The 21,428-nt window shown below is 38.4% G+C and overlaps 1 protein-coding gene across 3 annotated transcripts in view; it reads left to right on the forward strand.

Annotated features, from left to right (window-relative positions):
- The window catches only part of HECW2 (HECT, C2 and WW domain containing E3 ubiquitin protein ligase 2), a 148,337-nt gene that overhangs the window by 117,476 nt on the left and 9,433 nt on the right, over positions 1 to 21,428 (forward strand). For 2 of the 3 annotated variants that reach the window (XM_088058631.1, XM_014249487.2), the window contains 9 exons: positions 3,399 to 3,519; positions 5,524 to 5,637; positions 9,276 to 9,428; positions 11,473 to 11,571; positions 12,764 to 12,893; positions 13,483 to 13,629; positions 14,026 to 14,140; positions 14,913 to 14,998; positions 16,322 to 16,434. In XM_088058631.1, coding sequence (XP_087914757.1) covers positions 3,399 to 3,519; positions 5,524 to 5,637; positions 9,276 to 9,428; positions 11,473 to 11,571; positions 12,764 to 12,893; positions 13,483 to 13,629; positions 14,026 to 14,140; positions 14,913 to 14,998; positions 16,322 to 16,434 — 1,078 coding nt within the window. Of the gene's footprint in view, positions 1 to 3,398; positions 3,520 to 5,523; positions 5,638 to 9,275; positions 9,429 to 10,446; positions 10,613 to 11,472; positions 11,572 to 12,763; positions 12,894 to 13,482; positions 13,630 to 14,025; positions 14,141 to 14,912; positions 14,999 to 16,321; positions 16,435 to 21,428 lie in introns of those variants that run through there. The other variant, XM_088058632.1, reaches the window with a different exon arrangement.

The raw sequence follows: 21,428 nt of genomic DNA on the forward strand, positions 1-21,428 counted from the left end.
AGAACTATTTTTGAGCAAAGTCAACAAGTACAATTGCATTTGACTTGGTCAAACTTGGACCTTTGCCTTGGGCTCACAAGATGCTTTGCTGGGTGTATTACACCTTCAGGGGTTGTGATTTTGTTCTGACTTGTAAAAAAACATGCAGACTTGTTTCTCACTGATGTGAAACAACTAAGTGACTGCTCATGCCAGCATCCTGATGCCTGGAGAATTAAAAGCATGGATCTAATAACTGTACACTAAAATGGCAATGTAATTGCTGTGGGGCAATGAGGGACAATTTTATGTATAAAAGCCAGCTTGTTATACTTTAACATGAGCTCAAAACCTAGGATGCTGCAGCTGTCTGAATATTCATTTCAGAATGGAATGAAACTGATATTTCAGATTCTAAGTTGCAGATCAGAACTAAATTATTGCAAGTATGACAAGTTCCCTTTGAAGGCCATGTTGATAGATGTTGCTATGCTTAGTTTCCTCAAGATAATAGTTAAAAAAATTGGAAGTGGCTTAAGGGGATTTCTACAAATTTGATAACGAAAGTACAGATAAATAGAGAACATTTGGGGCGTAAGCAACTCTAGATAGTTCTAGACAACAAGAAATTTTTATCAGAAAAAGAACTGTGATTTTCATGGGCATTTCCCAGTTCACAATAATAAAAAGCTTTGCTTTTTCATGGAACCAGATTAAATGCATTCATAAACATGTGGTAGCTTTTCCTGCTGCTGGACAAAGAACCTCTATGAGATCTCTCTGAAAGAACTATCTAAAGACTTTAATGATCTTATGGCATTCTGCAAAGAAGTGAAATACAATATTCACATTTATTAATACTTTTAGTATGTGTATGGTTTAGACATAACTGTTTCTCTTTATTGAAAAGTAGGGAACGATGAAATCTGCATGTATGCATCTTACTTCCAATTGCAAACCTGGCAGTCTTTTATAAATAAAACCAGTTTTGGCTTCCAGAGTTAAGATTTCTTAATCACTGGTATGCGTACCAAAGCATGCTGGGCATGGCTTCATTCCAACAAAGTTATTTCAAAATACATTCAGTCTTTAACATGTGATATTCTCATTTACTCACAGTAGCAGCAGATAGTAGAGAATGAACAGTGATGGTTTTAGTCTCATTCTCCCTAAAACTGTAATCTCTCTTCTGGCTCAAAAAAAAATATAGAGAGACCATTGAATCTCCCTGTCAGTCTGCAAGCATGCACATTTGTGTTGGTGTACAAATGACTTTTTTGATGAGAAATTGTAAATAGCCCATGTTTCTATGGAGGCTCTGTGTTTTCTCAGCAGCTAAGTAAGCTGGCTGTGCTGCACTGCATGGGGTGGGGTGTTAAGGATCCATTGTTCAGATCAGTCACAATCACTTGCACTTTCTCTTTTGGGAAAGATGAACAGTCATGAAGCTACTCTTTATATCTGCTTTAGAATATAACCTCTTTGAAAATCAAGTATGATTATCACATTAGTGGGGGTTTTTAGCTCTTCCATTAGCATCTTTTGTTCCCAAGGCGGAAGTAATCACTATAATTGCCCAGGAATTTCTTGGCATATGCATCTGATCTGCAGCGAGGACTTGTCATGTGCTGACGGAATATTATTATGCTGATTTCTGAACCATGAAGTAATGTGTTATCAGATTCATGTTTTGTGGTACCCTTCAAAAAAATCCAGCTTCCTTCAGTTGTTAACATTGAAGTTTACTTTTGTTGCCTTTTTCTGGTGACTGCATTTTTGTACATACTTTGACCCAAAGCAAAACAAACAAGAGAGGGAAAAGGCCAATAGTTAAAAAGCTGCTTAGAGTTTCTGTAAGTTTTCGGGAGATTTCAGCTGAGTGTACCTTTGGAAGCTCTTGGTGCTCTCAGAGCACCAAAGAGGAAAACCACTAGAGCTCAATCAATGACTATGATCTGTTTTTCCAGAGGGGTCCTTCGTGTTCCTTTTGGAGCCCTGCAGATTCCATGATATTTACTATTTCTCCCACACTTCACTTCAAGCCTGGAACAAGTGCCAAGTGTCTTTCTGGTCAGACAGGTCTTTTAAAGACCTGTTCAATGGCATTCAGTGTTGTTAGTGAGCTCACTGCTCTCTGATCTGTGGAGAGATAGACTCTGCAGCTCCTTCCAGCCCCACTTCCGCAGGATGTGCTGTCGCTTTTTCCGTCAGACCCATGGGCTTTGTGGCTGCACTTCTTCCCCTGTCTCTGCCCACAGTCTGAACGGATGCACCTCCTCTCTTTTATTACCTGAAGCCTTACATTCCCATGCCTTCCCCCACAGCAGCAATCAACATTTCTGTATTGGCTTATTTTCACGCAGGGAGCCAAAAGTAAACTTGCATGAAGAACTGAGCTAAAAGACAGAACTCTGCATAAAAGTGCTGCTAAACTGTTCATTTGTGCTTTCAGTGCGTTAGAGGTGACCTCTAGTTCCAAAGAAGTACTTGGCAACTTATGCATACTTTACAGCATGAAAAATTTTAAACATCCTCCGAATTTTTTGTGTGGGATGTCTACACAGCCACACAGGGAAGGAGTTTAACTGCCTCCTTGGCACCCTGCCTTGCAGTCGAATCAGTGCAAATAATTTATCCAGGGAGGCAGTGAAAGTCCTAAAAAGGGCCATTTTCAGAATAGATCAGACCAAACACCTAATTTGTATATACTGGACTTTTACATGCAATTGTAGGGTATGCCATTTTTTTTTTTTTGTGTACAGTTCTCAACTCTCCTTGCTTTTAAGAAATTGACTCTCAAAAACAGTTTTTCAAAATTAAATTAATTTACATGACGATCATGTATGTTTCTGCGGCCACAGATAAGAAGTTTTACAAACTTAAATTTGGTAGTCTTTCCATTCTTCCTGTATTTCTCTTCCTTGTTACTTCCCCAGGAAAAAGCTTCTGCTAAGGAATTTCCAAATGTTTTCCTTCTTCCTCTTGGTGTAGTCAACAGGGGCAATGCAGAGTCTAGTCTGTTTATACTTAATTTCTGAGTTGCTGTTTTCCTGATAATATTAAAACTAGAACAGAACTTTATTGCATGAACTGTTATAAAGGTTAGACATAAAGTGTGCTTGAAACACAAAAAGTCTTTCTAGTTACTTGTGCTGTTCTTGTAATCCATCTTTTGCATTGACCTGGATATACTCTTTTAAGATTTACTTTTGAAAGATTGTACTATTGGAAGTGAGCAACCAAAAAGTCTTGGATGCAGAGCAGATTTGAAGATATGCAGCTTTTAGTCTTTATAAAGGTGACTAAACCAAGCACATACCATGCATACCTTTTGCTAGTAAGGAGTCTTTCCAGTAGCAGATGGGACATCCATCAGGTCATGTCACTAGGGCTCACTCTTTGCTCCTTGCTCCCTGCAGGTACTCAACGTGCCAATGCCCGAGCTCCAGCTCCGTACAAAAGAGATTTTGAAGCCAAACTGAGGAACTTCTACAGGAAGTTGGAGACTAAAGGATACGGACAAGGCCCAGGGAAATTGAAGTATGTTGAAGCATCTCATGAAACTGGATTTCTTTTCAGGCAGCTTGCCTTGCCTCATGTATCTGCAAACTTCTTCCCATTAAAAGGAATGCAGATGTTATGGTTACCCAGGCATTTCTGGGAATATAAAACCTGTAATAAAAGACTTAATGCCAGCATGTGATTCACAGCAGAGGATACAGCAAGTTCTGAGCTCCTCTATGCTCCCTTCAACTATGTTTTTTTACAGACAATATTACCAATATGGTGCCAAAAAGAGCTTTGGGAAGAGGCCTGCAGAATAGGAGGCATCTGAATTCTTCCATTATAGCAACTGCTATGATATAAACAGTTATATTTTCTCATATCTTTTTCCACTAAAAAAAAAATTAGGCCAGTCCTTTGTACATCATTGCCTGTCCTGATACTACAGTCCTTTTTAGTAAAGAGGATTCACATGTTAAATGTTACTAAATACATAGGATTGCCTTAAAAAAAAGCTAATATTTTTATTTTAGCAGTCTGAATGCTAGAGTGCTTGAGTGAGGTCTTGCCTCCTTCATTTATTTGCTAATGATGTGATTATGTGCTGTTATGTATCAGGATTGTCCTCACAAGATACTTTCAAAATTTTGTAAATTGCCAAGCCTTGTGCCAGTTAACAAACTCGCAGCCATGAGACACTAGAACATGATTTAATAATTTCCTCTGTTATAAAAAGGGGGTTTTCTATCTGTTTTTGGGTTTGGGGTTTTTTTTTTTAATTTCCTTCAGCCAGTCACTTATCTTATTTTGCAGAAATCTAAGCAAAGCTCAGACTTCATTCATGTGAGCTTGTAACAAGTTCTGCAAACTGAAATGGGATTAAAATGGTATTGTTTAGACAAGTCTTAAGAGGCAAAGGTTGAGCAGTTTCATATAATGAAATCATAAACAGTAAAAATCTTGTCTGTGAAAACTTTGTCCTGAATGCTTGGGCAAATAACTGGTGGGGAACATTCTCTCCCTGTAATATCTGTTCCATTTCTTACACCCTTTTTTCCCTGTCCTTTCTTCCCTGACCTATTTGCCAGCACACTGTAGATTTTTAAGCTGTAGTTTTTCATGTGAATGGAAGTTTTCTCTGGGTTGTTTTCCCAGGCAGCAGTGCTGACCTGTTCAAAGCAGGGCTCAGCACAGCTCCACTGCTGCCTGGGTCCTCTTGTTGTCCAGGTACCTGCTCTCCTTGCATGTCCTCGGCAGGATGGCTCAGGGCACTCACTGGGCTCTGCAGGGCCAGCAGGGCTGGGTTCAGCTGCCTTCCTGCAGGCAGCAGCGGCTGCTGTCTGACAGGCACACACAGAAGGCAGTATTTGAATATAAAGCAAGTGAAGTTTCAGGAAACTAGTTAAACACATTTTTATAAAATGTTTGAGTAAGGAGGATTCTTTCACCTCTTATTTTATATCTTTATGACACTTCCTCATTTTCACAATTTTTCTTTCAGAAGGTCCATTGCATTTTCACCTGTGATGTTTCAGGGGGGTTTTCTACCAATAATTGCCATTCCTTGTAGTCCTTTTGTACCATCATACACTCAAGGATAATGTAGGGATGTGTGTTTCTGGGTTTACCATACTGTGATTTGCCATGGTTTTATCATTTTCTGTGTTAAGAGATTTATTTTTATGGAAAAGATTAGATTCCTGCTCACCGTAAAACTCACTTTAGGGGCCCAGCTTTACTAAAGGATTTCAGACTTAATGAAAATGCCAGCTTCAGGACCTTTCCCCTTGAGACTTTAATTTAAGGAAGAACCAAGGTAGACAAACAACTACACTTCTTTGTACAAGGGACATTTTATTGAAATCTAAAGTAGACCGTTGAAGGAAATAGGCTAAGAGGAGCTTCCTGATCTGGATAAAATTATCCAGCAAAAACAGGTATCTCTGAAATCACCCTGTTACTATTCTGCAGTGTTAATGGTTGTTTCCAAATGTGGTTCATGTTCACAAATTGCTGTTTCAAAATAATTTTGCCCTTCAGATTAATCATCAGGAGAGATCACTTGCTAGAAGATGCCTTTAACCAGATCATGGGCTACTCAAGAAAAGACCTGCAGAGGAATAAACTCTATGTCACGTTTGTTGGGGAAGAAGGGTGAGTAGAACAGGAAAGTATTTGTGGTCTGAGAACTCTGTCTTGCATCTCCTCTCTCACCAGCCTTGTTGTCTAGAGTGAAAAGAGGAAGGACTGCAGTCAGGAAATGCCACATACACAAGCCTAGAACTTACAGCTGTTCAAGATGGCTTCTTAAGCATTTTGCAATATCCTGCCTTTGCAGAAGTAATGTGAATGCTTGTGTGAATTTTCCCAGTAGTTGGTGTGTGTCTCAGAATGTTGCTGGGAAAGCAAATTAAAAACCAAAGAATTTTCTAGAGTTATTCATATTTCTTTTCTCTCAGTGCTGTTGTGTCTGCAGGGCTTGCCAAAAGACAGCTGCCATTTGTTGGAGGGAGAGTCCTTTCGGAGTAGGCTATGGGCTTAGTCCTTAATTTAGCCCCTGTCTGAAGCACTGGGAGCAGAAAGCCCTCAGTGCAACAGGAGGTGCTCACTGCCTCTCCAGGCCAGTGAAATCAAAGGGCCTTGTGCCTCTCCACATAAATAAAAGCAACTGGGCTGTTGTCAGTTGTTAAAAAAACCCAAATATTCCCCACACTTCTAAGTCCTGTTCGGAGAACTCTCAGTCCATGTCTAATGAAAGTCTAATGTGTTACAGGTTGTGAGATGAGCTCTGCAAAGCAAGATGTGGTTAGATTTCCTCTGCTAGTGAAACTGAAACAATGTACTATTTGCTGCTTTTGTCACTTGATTTGTGCCCCCTTTGGCAGTTCTTAAAGCCCACTTGTCTGTTGTTGAAACAGTTCATGAATATATTTGTAAATACATTTAAACTTTTATTCCATGATATTCAGAAAACCTCAGCACAGCTCTTGGAATGCTGTAGTGTGTGCTATTGCCATGCAATGTGTGAGTCTTTAAAATGCAAAGTTGTAATAGAAACATCTCTTACAAGATTAGATAAAATTAGTATGTCATTGAAAACCTCTAAATCCTGCTGTTTGTTTAAAGTTCACGCTGAAGCACTCACTGTTTATTAAAGATGCAGTGAAGTCTTAAAATAAAGGATGTTGACAGCTGAGAGCCAAGTGTGGACTTGTTCATATAAATAATATCACCATGCTGTCTGAAGAAAAACTCAGAACTGGAATGGCAAGGCTGGTACACAATGAGATTATGCTGTATTGACAAAGGAGGGTGGGGATGCAGGAGCAAGGCCTGTTTTACACAGCCCCTACCAGCCTTTACTTTCACAGCTACAGATTCAAATCAGATTTAAAAATGAAAGGGAAATTTTTAAATCATACATGAGATAGAGATGGATCCAGATATACCATCTCCTTTCATCAGACCTCAGACTTTTGCATTTCATCACTCAACAACACAAAGAGTGACCTGGAAATGGGGGTGACACCTTCTGTCCCCATTATATCCAGCTTTACAAGAGACTCTAGCCTTAATGCAAAAGAATCAGTTAATTAAGAGCAAAGTCAAATTAAAATGACGTCAGTCCTTTATTTACACATCTGTATTTTTAATGAAGAAAGGATGTGTGCAAACAGTGTTGTTTCATAAGAGATGGTGCAAGGATATATATCACATCCAGCTACTCATTTGGCCAGGTGAAGAAAGACAGGTCAGGGTGGAGGAGAGGAGGAATACTGAAAGTTAATTGTTTCCTATTTGCTTCTCCTTTTTTAAGAGTTTAAGTAGGAGTTTGCTTTTGCATTTCTTTTCATCTTGGTAAAGAGATGTAAGTCATAAAGTAATGGGTAAGGAAATACATACATAATGCAACATTTTAGTAATTATTGATTTATTAGTGTATAAAATAGTGAGTAGGCAATTCAGACATGGTTATTGCTGTTCAAGTGATTTCTGTCATAAATCTCAATGTTTATCTTCATCAAGTCTTCAGTTTCTATACTCATCAATTGTGATGCTCATGTAATGATTTTTATACACCATAATTCATGTGGTGATACATTACAAAAATTCAGATAGAAAGAATATGGTTCCTTGTTTTTCCTGAGTTCTTTGAACTACTAGGAGAAGCTGCTTTGCATTTAAAAGTGGTAAATCTGAAGTATTAATGGTGCTTCCTAGGAGACATGAGTCATGTTGCCAACAACATATTACTGTCCTGAATATCCAAATGCCCCACAGTTGCAGCTGTTGTGTGGTTGCATACCTCTTGTATGAAGTTTTCTCACCCTTGTGCCAAGCCTTTAATTGTAGGATAAATCTCACTGGCAGTGCAGGACTCTCTTGATTGATTTACTTAACATGACTCACAGTAACTGCATACAGAGGGAGCTGTATGAAATGGCTGATAGTCAAATACACAGTTTCCTTTCTATCTCAGGATTTCATAGTGTGTCTGATTATCTCAGAAGTTTGCAAGAGTCTTACAAGTGACCCTTTACTTCATCCTGGTATTTGTGCCAAGATTAAGATCCAGCAGTTGTCCATGGTATCAAACCACTTTTGATTATTTTTTTCTCTGATTTATTGATGTAATCAACCCCTTCTTGCCAGGGTAAGGATCTGTTTCAGTACTTCACTGTTGAAGCTTAGCAGAAGTGAAATGCTTCCAAGTGACTGAAGGGAAAATGTTTTTTATTCAGCTGAGGAAAGAGGGTTTGTCCTTAGCTTGATAATGGCACCTAGCCTTTACTTTCCTGACAACTTCCTCCTCAAAAACAACTCTCATTTGTGCTTGTCTTTTGTAAAAGTTTATGAGCCAAAACATTCATAGCAGAACTTTGTGAAAGCTGACCTTCTCAGTGGTACTTCTGTCTTGCATTGTCTTAGTACTTGAGTCAAATATTAAAACTTTGATCTATAAAAGATGTATCTTTTTATCTATTTGTTAGGGTTATAATACTCTCTATTCCCCACTGGAAAACCCCTAGTTTTCTGTTTTCCAACTCTAACAGAGCATTAACATCATACCTAACTTATTTTGCTGGTGACCTGCAAATGTCACAATTCAGTCTCAGTGCATTGTCAGCAATGACTCTGTTTATCATTCAGGAAGAAGGGGTTATTTAGATTCATTAGTACTAGAATCTTGAAATAGGGAAAAAAAAGAAGAAAACAATAATAAAAAAAAAAACCAACAAAGGAAGTGCACTCTCCAAAAGACATTTAAATGCACTCAAGTTTGGAAGACAGACAAGAAAATTTAGACCAAGAAACATAAATCATTGAAGCAATCTGAGACTATATTGCTGGGGAAAACAGAAATATTATCCCTCAAATTGTCCTATGGTTGCAAGTCTGTAAAGACAAAACATGACCATTGTTTATTTTCATTGTTAATTTGTCAGATGCAGATAAGTCTGATTTTGGCTCTTTTCATGATTTTCCTCCTCCCCACCCTAGCCATCCCCAGTTATTTGGGTATATTCCTGTGGCAAAGAGGCCATTACAGCTGGAGCCAAAGCTTTTTTTCTGAGAGCAGCCCACATGAAGAGCTTCATTCCAGTACTCCAAGCCATTGCATTTTAAAATAGTCCCTTGAGAGTTCCACATACTTTGGCATTAGGCAATCTGCATGGATAAGGGTTTTGGTTAAAATCATACGAAATTTTAATCAAAATATAGTGTAAGGAATGTAGATTTATAAAAAAAAAAAAGTTTCTTCATAGTAATGTCAGGTTTTTTCTTTAAAGGTTGGACTACAGTGGACCATCAAGAGAGTTTTTTTTCCTGGTGTCCAGGGAGCTCTTCAATCCATATTATGGTTTGTTTGAATATTCAGCCAACGATACCTACACAGTACAAATAAGTCCCATGTCTGCTTTCGTAGACAATCACCATGAGTGGTAAGAATTATTTTCTCTTTGTTTTTCAGATACATTTTCTGTTATTCCCACTTGTAGAGCAACTGCTCAAATCTGCTCAGACTTGTAACACAGAATCTGATCTTTTCAACCAGCAGCAAAATAATTGCATTTCTTTGGACTTCCCTGATTTTGGTTTCTCTTGTGGTTTTTAAATGATCTTATTTCTCACAAGGTCAGCAAAATTATGATTTGGAACATGTACCATGGGATTGTCTCACAACACAACTCCCTGCATTTCTTGTACATTAGCAGTCATTTCATGAAAGCAGTATTAACCTCTTGTGTATTAGAAAAAAAGCAAGAAATAATAACAACATACTGACTTTCTGTCAGCTAAGGGGATGAAGGGAGGTTTCAGGCACGTATTGCTGTATGTAGTTTTAAGTCTAGTTTTGAGTCTTCCTAAAGAGTACAGAGATCTCCTCAGTGGAAAAACCCCGACATACCTATTGGAAGTTAATCTGTGGTGGTACCTTAATTGGGGGTAGGGAGAAGACTGCTGATCACACAGCTTGGAAACAGTCTGTACATTTCTCCATGCTTCTAAAATAGTTATCGAGGATTTTTGCATAATCACATTTTCACAATTATAAGCCAGTTTAAATCACCCTCAGTTGATTTAAGCCATGGCATCACCATAAATCTGTAAAGCCATGCTGTGACTATTAACAGAGAATTCTGCTGTGTAAGTAGTTGGATTACATTAATAGCGGAAAGACAACTGCTCATCTCTGTAGGACAGATATGAACTGAGTTCTTATTTTTTGAAAGCCAGTTATGAAGAATGAGTGTCAGAGGGGAATCTCATTACTAATTTTACAAATTAAAAGAAAATTAACTGGTTGGCAGCTCGCTTAGTTGAAGCAACCTGCCTGTTGAACTCCAGTACTTCAAGACTCTATTGGAAAGGCAGAACAGACTGGCAGAGAGGTGAGAGAAAACCCTTATGTGCTATGCAGCTTCTGCCAAAACTTTTATTCATCCCTGGCTTCTGCAGTGCTTGACCAGAGACCTTGGGAATGAAGGAGGCATGACCCCTATCTCTTTTTGGGAGTACTGGTTTTATACAGCCCCAGGGGGAATTCAGAAAATGAAGCTGTGACAAGCAATTACTGCATGGAAAGGAGAAGGCTCTGCATGTCACATCCTCATCTTGCAAACAATGTACAAGCAGGTATAATAAAGCCCTAATTTTTCCAAGAAAAATGTTGTAAATGATACATAAAAAGAAAGTTCAAGAAACATTTACTTTGAAAACAAACACTAGACTTTAATCTAGTTCTAGAATTGTGGAAGAGTTTTCACAACGGGTCTTGATTCTCATGGGAATGTTTGCAAAGACCCTCCTATTTCAAGGTGCTGCCATCTGATCTCAACCCTGGCAAACTTCTTCCTTACACACCCAACAAAGTGAAGATAAAGGAAGAAAGAGAGAGCTGAGAGAAGGAGATACAGATCCTGTTGACATAGGGCTGGAGATCACTGCAATACATGAAAAACTGTCTGGCCCTGTGAAAACATACATAGACCTCCTTAACCACAGTCAGAAGAGGGAGCAAGGAGCCACTGTAAGCAGGAAAGACAGACAGCATGAGCTGTCAGGCTGGGAAAGAGTAGAAAAACCTTTGGCCTCTCTGTAACATGAAAACAAATTAATCCTATAGGGGTGTGGAATGAAAATAGGCAGTGGATATCATTTTGGGAGATAATGTGTTTATAAAGTGGCTGCTCTGGCAGTGGCTGATTGGGTTAAATATGGATTTGACTTTTTTGAGCAGTTGTAACTTAGGTATCTGAGGGATTTTCCACACCCTGCAGACTTGTTTTTTTTTTTTTTTTTCTTTTTTTTTCCCTGTCCCTTACTGAGAATGTTAAAGAAACCCAAGAAATAAACAAAAATACCACAATTTAGACATAGCTGTCTGATTTAATAATACTGTTTGGAAATACATGCAAGTTTTGATGACTGAGCAGTGTACCAACCATAGTTTCAGTATCACGACTGTAACTCTTTCTCTTCCAGGTTCAGGTTTAGTGGTCGAATTCTTGGTCTTGCTCTGATACATCAGTATTTGCTGGATGCCTTTTTTACAAGACCTTTTTATAAAGCCCTCCTTCGAATGTGAGTAGAATTGTTCAGTCTCCTCTTTTGTTTGGTTCCTTCCCCATCAATGATGCCATTTCGTGTCTGGATTATTCATGGTGCTTTATTGACAAAGGAGACAGACCATTATTTCTAATTCAATAAATTGATTTAATTCCATGATTTTTTTTTTTTAATTTCCTTGTTTCCAGAACCTCAGAATGTTGTTTGTGATCAGTATGAGAACCTTGTGTTTTGTTGTAGCCCTGTTACCAGCTTTATTCTGCAAAATCGTAGATTTGAAGATGTACAATGAAATGCTGTGGGCTTATTCCAGATATATTAATAGAGTTCTTATTCATTTGTCATGTAATGACTCACAGGATAGGATATGAATCACTTCATAACTTAGACTGCACCATCCATTCTCAAAAGTAAACTGATTGTTGGCAATCTCCATTTTGAGGAGCTGTACTTTGATAGACTTCAGACTTAGTTTCCAGAACTACTGCTTCTGTTCTGGCTGAAACAATGAGAGCTGTGCTTTCTCAGCATGTCTGGAACCTAAGATCCAATGAATTTAAGGTGCTTTATTTTTTATTTGGAAGCTGGTTATGAGAAGTCTGGAAGCATTTTTTTTTTTTTTCTATAAAACATTGCATGTTTGAGTAGTGGGGAGTAATTAATCCATTCCTACTGCACATGTATTTCAAAAACACATAAATGCCAGCAGCATCATTTTAGTAAGAAGGACAAGGTAAGGGAAAGTATGGGGAAAGGTAAAAAGATCCTTCTGTGGTAAGCTTGAAATTTAAGCAGTTCAACAAATTATGAGAGATGAGGCAGTGTAGCCACATAAATAAAAAGAACAGTGCTTGCTTGTTAAAAAACCTTACAATTTCTTTTATTATTTGAATTCTTTGTTTCTTCAATGTACATATTTTCATAATTCCTGAATGTGCTTCACAGGAAACATGGGGCAGACTCGCCATAAGCTTAAGAAGCAATGTGTCTTCAAATTAAATTCTGGAGTTTTGTGTATTTACAGAGTTACTTTGTGTTATATAATAACTGCTGTTACCAGGCAAATAAACAGAGATTTGAAATTGTCCTCTTTATTGATGTTTCTCTTGGCTCCCATTCACAGTCTGTTTTGTCTGAGTTTACTTTCTGAGTACAGGCTGCTGCCATCATCTGTATTTATGTGTTTTCTTCTTCTTTCTTCTGTCAGACTCTGTGACCTGAGTGACCTGGAATATCTGGATGAAGAGTTTCACCAGAGTTTGCAGTGGATGAAAGACAATGATATACATGATATCCTAGATCTCACATTTACTGTAAATGAAGAAGTTTTTGGGCAGGTGTGCAAGTTTCTTAATTTCCTTCATTTCCTTCATGCATTCAGCTGCCAGATAAACATTTATTTGGACAGAAGAAAAAGTGTCCCTATATGCTACTTTGAACTTGTATTTAAAAAATTTCTGCTGGTGAAACCAATGTTGAAATCCAAGGAGGAATTATTATTTGTACCCAGTCAAATGTGTTTTTCTGGTTAAGGAGATTTTCTGGAGAGTATCTGAAATATCAAGACTTTAAGGATTGCTTTGCTAGAGGTAGTTAACCTGGATTTAATTGCAGCAAAGTTGCCATTCAAAGGTATTACAACACCTTTGTTAAGTTATTACTCAGAAAACTTCAGAACTTTAATCACTTCTTCTCAATTTATTCTTAATACTAATTACGTAGATTCCTCAGACTAAATGGAATTTAAAATACTATTTGAAAAAAGCATTTTTTATATGTTCTCTCTCTTCACATATTTCAGTTTGCTAGTCAGGCTTGGTTAGTGATTTTGAGGAACTACTTCAACTTAAAAATTGAAATTATTACAATTCCTTCTTCTGACTTTATAATAATTGTGTTGTCACTTGGTCATTTTTTTGTTCTAAGATCACAGAACGCGAACTAAAACCAGGAGGTGCCAATATCCCAGTCACTGAAAAGAACAAGAAAGAATACATAGAGAGAATGGTGAAATGGAGAATTGAGAGAGGAGTTGTACAACAAACAGAAAGTCTAGTTCGTGGTTTCTATGAGGTAAAAAGCTCCAAAATTAAATTTACTTCCTTACTCTTTCCAAAATATTTTTCTTCTCATATACATTTCCAAAATACAGGGTCCCAGATATAATCAGAAGTGTCCTAGCAGATACTGGAAGAGGAAGGGAGGGTAAAAAAAATTTTTTTAGTCATTGATGTAAAGAGTATGGTTATCTTCTTTGCGCTGGACAATACTCTCCATCACTATATGATTAACACTGCATCCTTGCTCTCTTTCTGCATTGGGTCTCTGAGACTTGTTTGTTTAAAAAGATAAAACCTGAATTCTGAATTACTGAAATGATACCTGGTAAATACCTCAGTAGCAGACTTTATGGGGAGGTACAACTCAGTACATGAATAAAGCTGCTATGTATTTAATTTCCTTTCACAGGTGGTTGATGCAAGACTGGTGTCTGTATTTGATGCCAGAGAACTGGAACTGGTTATAGCTGGAACAGCAGAAATTGACTTGAGTGATTGGAGAAATAATACAGAGTACAGAGGAGGTAACTTGAATTTTGACTTGTCCAGTGAAAGTGTCGAGGACTGTGGAACTACCCAGCTCTCGAGACAGTAGAGAACCATCCCAGGAGATACATTTATAGTAACTTTTGAACTTCTCTGGTTAAGTTAGTGTTAGGGGAAGGTAATTTGTCCATTTTAGTTTGCTTCATTGCATCCCTTTGCAGCTCTTCCCTGGCTGTTCTTGCCCAGACATCACAACAAAGCACCCTTCTCCACAGAAAATACCAGCTGCACACTGGGAGGGTACCTCCCAGACATGGGAGAGAAATGGAAATGGTAACCATTCTTAGTCAGATATTCCTCTTTTTTTTTACACACTCAAAGCTGATAGGAAATCAGAAGAAATCCTGGTGGCTGCAGGCTAGTAGTTGAGATAATTTGAGAACAACAGAAGATTTGGGAACTGTGAGATACTGTGAGACAGATGGTTGTAGCATCATTTGTAGCTTTGGATAGATAAATACCACAGTATTGGAATATTTCAAGAATTGGTGTTCCTGTTAATGACTGATTAATGGAAGAAATGTTTGCAGAAGGGATCTCACTTCTTTTTGTCATGTCATATTAATTCTCTGCCTTTAGGATTTTTAAGCATTTTAGAAATATTTTTCTCTCCCCTCCTGCCTTTTGATGCAATTGGATAAAGAATATGCCATTATTGTAACTCGGGTTACACTAGGAAAAGTTTACTAATTGTTTCCTCAACCACTTTCATAACACCTAAAAGTATAAAGACTCTTGTTGTTTTAACAGGTTATCATGACAATCACATTGTAATTCGGTGGTTTTGGGCTGCTGTGGAAAGGTTCAACAATGAACAACGACTAAGACTTTTACAGGTAAGAAATCAGCTGATCTGCATAAAAATAATTGAATTTTCATGCTAAACTAGCCCCATCCTGGTTAGGATACCTGTAAATTATGGTGATGTTTGCTAGTGGGAATAGCCTGAGTCAGAGGCTAAATTAAATGTAATAAATTCAAGTGACAGAAGCTCACAGCTATTTTTATAGATTTCTAAGTTAAAAATTACATTTAAGTTACAATGGCTGAGGTCAATAATCCTTTACTGTTGTTTGATTAAAAATACATTAAGACTCCTAAAGATAGAAAAGGAAAACTGTGTAATTGGTTATGTCATTAGGTAGAAATGTTAATAGTATTTATACAGCTTAGGAAGGAAAAAGCTTAGATGGAAGTTCAAGGCCTCAAATTATAAAATAATGAGGGAAACCTTAAAGTCAGTCCAATTCCATTTTCACTAAACCTGCAGGTTGCAGTCATTCTGCAGCTGGAGGACAAAATATCTCAACAGAAGAATATTTATACATGTGCATTTACTACTGAGTTAAATTTTTTAAGGTCAGGTTACATCCATCCTATCCACTGCAAAGCATACCACGTTATCAATCTTATATGAAATCTGCTGTTTTTAGCAATTCTGAATTTTTATCTGATTGCTGAATTATGAAGAATTCTCTTTTTTGAATACATTTCAGTATTTAAAAAAAAACTGTAAAAAAGCAGTGTGGAGCATCTCATTTGATGGAGAGACAGAAATGTGTTCCTATCACATCTTCTAGTCAAAAGTTTTATAACATCCAGCTCATTGCAAATTTAGTAGTCTGTGATCTGTTAAAAGCTATGTTTGATCTGATCATGACAGGTTGTAAATAAAACTGCTCACCCGTCAGTATTTCAGCAAATGTCAGTGAGCATACCTGACCTTCAGAATTTAGTCCTTTTCTTACAGGAGTTAATTGTGGTTTATAAAACAGTGGAAATCTATATAGCTAGAAAGGCATAACACAAAGCCACCTGTCATTATTACTTTTTGTATTAATTCCTTTTAATGCAGGAAACAGCAGCAAAAAACTCACTTAGGCTTAAGTCTGAGTAACTGGATACTGATAGCATGTTATTCTACAGTATTTATGCAGCAGAAAATCTCTGGAGGAGATTAATCTGCTAAGTTGCCTCTTGCAGAGCCCAGCCAGGAAGTGGTGTGTTCGCCCTTAGCCTCCATGTAAAGTAGCATTTATTGCTTGTGCCTCACGGATTCCCTTGCTTTGCAAATGCTTTTCCAAAAGTGTGTGCTGCTGTGAGTGTCTCCCCCAGCCCATGTGTGCAGGCCCTGTCCTGACGTGTGTTTGTGCTGGCAGTTTGTCACAGGCACCTCCAGCATTCCCTACGAAGGCTTTGCCTCTCTCCGGGGGAGCAACGGGCCCAGGCGCTTCTGCGTGGAGAAGTGGGGGAAGATCACTGCTCTTCCAAGGTACAGCTCTGGGGGCACTAATGCCAGGGTGGCTTCCCAGTGCCACTCTCTGGGGTAACAGAGCACCTGTTTGACAAACATTAACAAGCTTTCACTGAATATGCAAATATACCTTCCCTTACATGCAAATTTCCTTCCCTGTTGTCGCAGTGTCTGATGCACCCATTTTGGTTTGAACTCAGCTTTGTTCCCTTAAGGTGGACAAGGCAGTGTAACTGTGGCTGACATACATATTGTAGTGTTTTTATCATGGAAAATTATCATAGAATGATAGCTACTTCTGACTTCCTTTGTTACATTTGATTAAATGTGCAAGTATTTACTTACTGAACATGCAGTTCACAAGTTAGAAGCAAAACTTAACATGACTTGAAATAGCTCTTGTGACAATGTCTGACTGAAAGCTACTATCATATTTTCTGCATCAGACACAGGCTTTATATTATAGTTTAGTAATAAAATTTTTATGTTTGGTCTGATGTCGAGTGTTAACAAACACTGAAGAGGCAAGTTGTGAGTGCAGAATAGGTTGGGAGGGAGTCATTTCACTTGAGAAGCAGCAAGAGAGACAAGAGAAGGTAAGGATTTCAAAGAGAACAAGATCAACTGAAATATGTGAAGAAGGTAAAGGAATGGTGTGAGAGTCCAAGATATGAAAGCAGGAGTTGAGTTGTACAAGCCCTTGCAATTTATATTGGGTAGGACAGGTTTAGAGGAATAGGATGAAAAGATTAAAAAAAAACAAAAGCCAAACCTTTCCAATTTTTACAGCAGAAAAAATAATTATTTTCAGAGGTCCATGGTAACAATACCAGGACTAGACTAATATTAACATGTGATGAAAAAAACACCTTCACTTGGTTTCTTCATTGAAAAAATGACAGGTTCTTGTCTTTACTGTGATCATACTGATAGCTGGGAGATTTTCTTTCACCTGTGAAAGAGCTGTGATTCTGCAGCCTCTAGAATGGATTAGAGATGGTTAGACAGATTATTAGTGTGTGGAGTGTGGGCAACCTAACTCTGCTTCATCAGACCTCAGCTTTAGTATGCTGTGTACAGCCTCTGAAGGCAGCTTTGGGCTGGGCTGATCCATGGAGGAGACTCAACCCTAATCATAAACCCACTCCTCATAAACAAGATGCCTCGGGATTAACTTGCATTCAGAGTCTCATCTTAGACACAGGGCAGCTGTCAGAGACACACAGAGTCTCTCTGACTAGCAACCTGTAGGTTTTTCCTCCAGCACAAGGTCAAAGGCAGAAATGTCTCTTGGGTTGGCTCCTGTCATCAGAACCACATGGAGAAGGTCATGGGCTCAGAAGTGGTGCTGTGAAATCCACAGGCACTGCGGGTGGTGGCCTTTAAACAGAGCCATCTTTCCTGTTTACAGCACAAATAACAGCCAGGCAACTGAGGATTAAAGGAATCCAAATACTGAAAATCAGTTTCATCTCAAATATTCTGTTTCATCTGGGGGCTTAGTAATATCTTGTAGCCCAATAAGTCTCCTTTATAGTTTGATTATGATTGGCCTATGGACTAGCATTGATTTTGTTCAAAAAGTAAAAGCTGTGACTTTTTAGAAAAATAATTTCTGACTTCAAAATTCAAGATTTTTTTTTTTTTTTTGAGTTTAAGTAAGAAAAAAGATTGCATGATTTTTTCCATGTATTCTCTGAAGCTGAAATTCCCAGTGCTTGCAAGCAGAGCTTGCAGCATGGAAAACGGTCAGGACCTGCCAGAACAGGATGTTCAGAATTTTCTCTGGAAAGGTTATGCAGAACCCTGGTTGCAATAAACTGCAGAATAAAACTGCTTCCAAAAGTACAATATGGAGAAACATGTCGAGAATCTTTGCAATCATAGGCTGTTCATCAAGTTTGGGGGAAATGCCAACTCCTCACATTTAAGAAACTGTATAATTCGTTGAAATTTCACTTGTTTCCCTTGGTTAGGAAACATTTGATTTTTGTCTCTCTGGATCATTTTTAGCATACAAATGTAAGAATTAAAATAAAAACTGTGTGTGACAAACACCTACGGTCATCATGAGCAAGTAGTTTTGGGTATTCACACATGGGGAACCTTGATCTCATAAAAAATGAAGCATCTTCCATGTTTGTACTTAAGTGGGTTAAGCCCCAAGCCAAAAGCACTGTTTGCATTTTTGCACATGTATATTCTTGGATGCAGTGCAGCTTCAGCCTGGGTCTCAGCAGCCTCTGAGACTCCCTGTGCAAACACAGGGTACTGCTGGCTTGGAGGTAACACATCAGTAACTACAACCCCGAGTAGCAACTTCCGAGAGGTTTCCTAACAAGCCCAGCATGTGTCAACACATCGCTGGATCTGCTGGGAACGCTGCCCTAGGACTCTCTAACTCTTACTGATTCTCAGATAACTAAAGCTTTTATGTTAAGGCCCATCACTCACTCCTGGCAGTGTTGTACTTTGCAAAGTGCCCTCTTAGCAGGAGTGCCTGTGAAATTTGATAGTGCTTGGTGCTGGGGTGGCAAAAGTGCAGATTTAACAGGTCAGTGGACTTTGTTTCTTCCTCTGTTTCTAAAAACACTACTGCAGTGCTGAAAACACATAAGAATGCCCATCCCCATCTCTTCTTCCTTGTCTGAGACACAAAGGGCAGCTAGGATAGTCACTTAGGTATGTGGCTGTGGCCTAAGCAGCTGTGAATGTAAACACAAAAGTTTTCACTAAATGTTTGCCTAGTTCCCACTGTTCTGACTGCTGTGTAATCAGTTCTGCTGAATCCAAATAGTGAGATTTCTATAAGGCACATGTCAGGTTGCTGAGCTTGTATCCTCTTTTACACTAGGTAGCATGTAAAATGCCCTGGAAGGATTGATTATTACAGGTCTAGCTAGCTATTGCCATGCCAGTGCCACTACTACTTCCTTCTTTTGCACTGAATTGCAGATCAGACTGAACTAGGGGAGGGACTGTTACTCTTTCAGTTCACTCCCATGCTGAGAAATTGGTTCCAGGTTCATTGCTGTACATTATTTATTCATGCATGTGATGATTCACTTGAAAATTATATTTATGTCTGACTATTGCATTTTAAGCCTGTCACTCTCTTCTACTACGGTAATCAAAATGAAGGGGAGTTTAATTTGGAATCTGGGAATCTAGAGTTTAGGCACCAAGATGGATTTTTATGTTGTCATGAGATGTGAGCCCAGGAAGATGAACAGTTAGCAGCCAAATGGTTTGAAATATTGGAATGGGGAGATACTACCCAGAAGGAAAAAAACACGTTTGTCTCAAGGACTTAGGAAGTTGTTTGCTGGGGTTTGAAAAGCATGCATTGCCTCAGAAGACAAAGGTCTTGCTTTTGTCTTTTTTAATTACTCGGTTTTCCACAGTAAGTGATTCCATTTTCAAAATTGCCCTCAAAATAAGATAAAACTCAGTTCTCTTAATAAATGTAAACAACATGCCAGCTTACTATTAAACCAGTTCATAATGAATCCCTTGCTAATTATATACTGTGTCTTTTATAATTTGTGGTTTTACAGCCCACACAGCATGATCCATAGTTCTAATGAGTGGCTGTCAGCCCCATGGAGCCGAAGCATGTGGTTAGGCTCTTAATTGCCTAAGACTCTTCAACACTCTGCACTGAATTCAAGGGATCACTGAGTTCCATTTGCTGCTGGGCTTAAATTGGTCTTTGTCTTCAAAAGAGTATTTTCAATTTTTTTAAAGTACTCTGCAGGAAATGGAATAATTTAAACTATGTCACAGATATTATTTTATAAGGTTTTTTTGAGAGGTAAAGGAGGAGTAAAAAGAAAGCTTTCCTCCAGGAGCCTTAAGAGAGAATGGCTGGATAGAAAAATTTTGCCAGACCTCTGGAACAAAGAGTAGAGAAATGCCATCTCTGCTACACTACAGCATGTAGCAGCAGCGTTCTTCTAAGAGTACTACTGTATTTGAGGAGGCTGCTAAAAGCAGTGTTTTTTTAAAGTGATAGCGTATTTGGTATTTGGACTGTGTTTATAATAATAGTGTGACCTTGTGTGCTGTGTATACATATCTTCAGCCTGATATTTTTATGACACTACAAGGCTGTAACTGAGTGGGTGTTTCAGCTTCAATGAGTTTCAGTTTGTAATAGACTCTTGGGTTTTTTAACAAGTGAGATTAACCCACTTCACTCCATGTTCCATTCCCATAGCTGGGAGCTGAGAGGTACTTAAAGTGGCAGTTAATGAATTTGCTCACATGGAAGGCAGCACTTCCTGGCTCAAAGGAAGTCTGTACAGGTCTGTGGTAGACAGCTGGATTGTGGGACTGGTTAGGTTAAATGAGGAGTTGCATTTGCTGTAAAGACAGAGCTTGCTTCCATTAACATGTTACACATTTACACTTAATACAGATCATACTGGGCAGGGCACTGCAGGAGGAGTTTGGTTTTCAATCAAATAAATAAATAAATATATCAATGATGTATTTTATTGCAAAAGAATGAAGTATTTGTAAACAGAGACCTGGCAAAATACTAAAATCAATCTAAAGTGAGGCTTTGTTACAAATCTTTAGAGCAGAAGAGATGCCTCTTCCAGTTTCTCTTTGCATCACTTCATCCTCAAGAACCCATCACATTAATAGTTACATTATTGATTTCATTAGAGCAGGCTCATCCACCACAGTGTTTTAGAAAGTACCATCCTTAGCATGCCCTGAGGTCAGGCAATGATATCTATGATTCCACTATGAAGAGAAACCATTGTTATCTCCCTTTTCATTCCCTGGAAGAGGTTTTGAGACGCAGTTCCAAATGTGTCATCAAACTGGAAGTAAATGGACTTCAGAAACTGAGAAATAAGTTGCATGGTCGCCCTCTTAAGAAAGCAGGGTGGTTGCTAGAGGTTCATGCATGGTTTTGTGTAATTCCAAAAGCTACTGGCCTCTAGGACAGATATGTCCATTGGGAGTATCATCACAAGCAGTAATGCCTCAAGAACACC

Source organism: Pseudopodoces humilis, chromosome 8, assembly GCF_049639895.1.
Source record: "Pseudopodoces humilis isolate 2021_Gansu_Grassland_sample_001 chromosome 8, ASM4963989v1, whole genome shotgun sequence".
Taxonomy (NCBI): Eukaryota; Metazoa; Chordata; class Aves; order Passeriformes; family Paridae; genus Pseudopodoces; species Pseudopodoces humilis.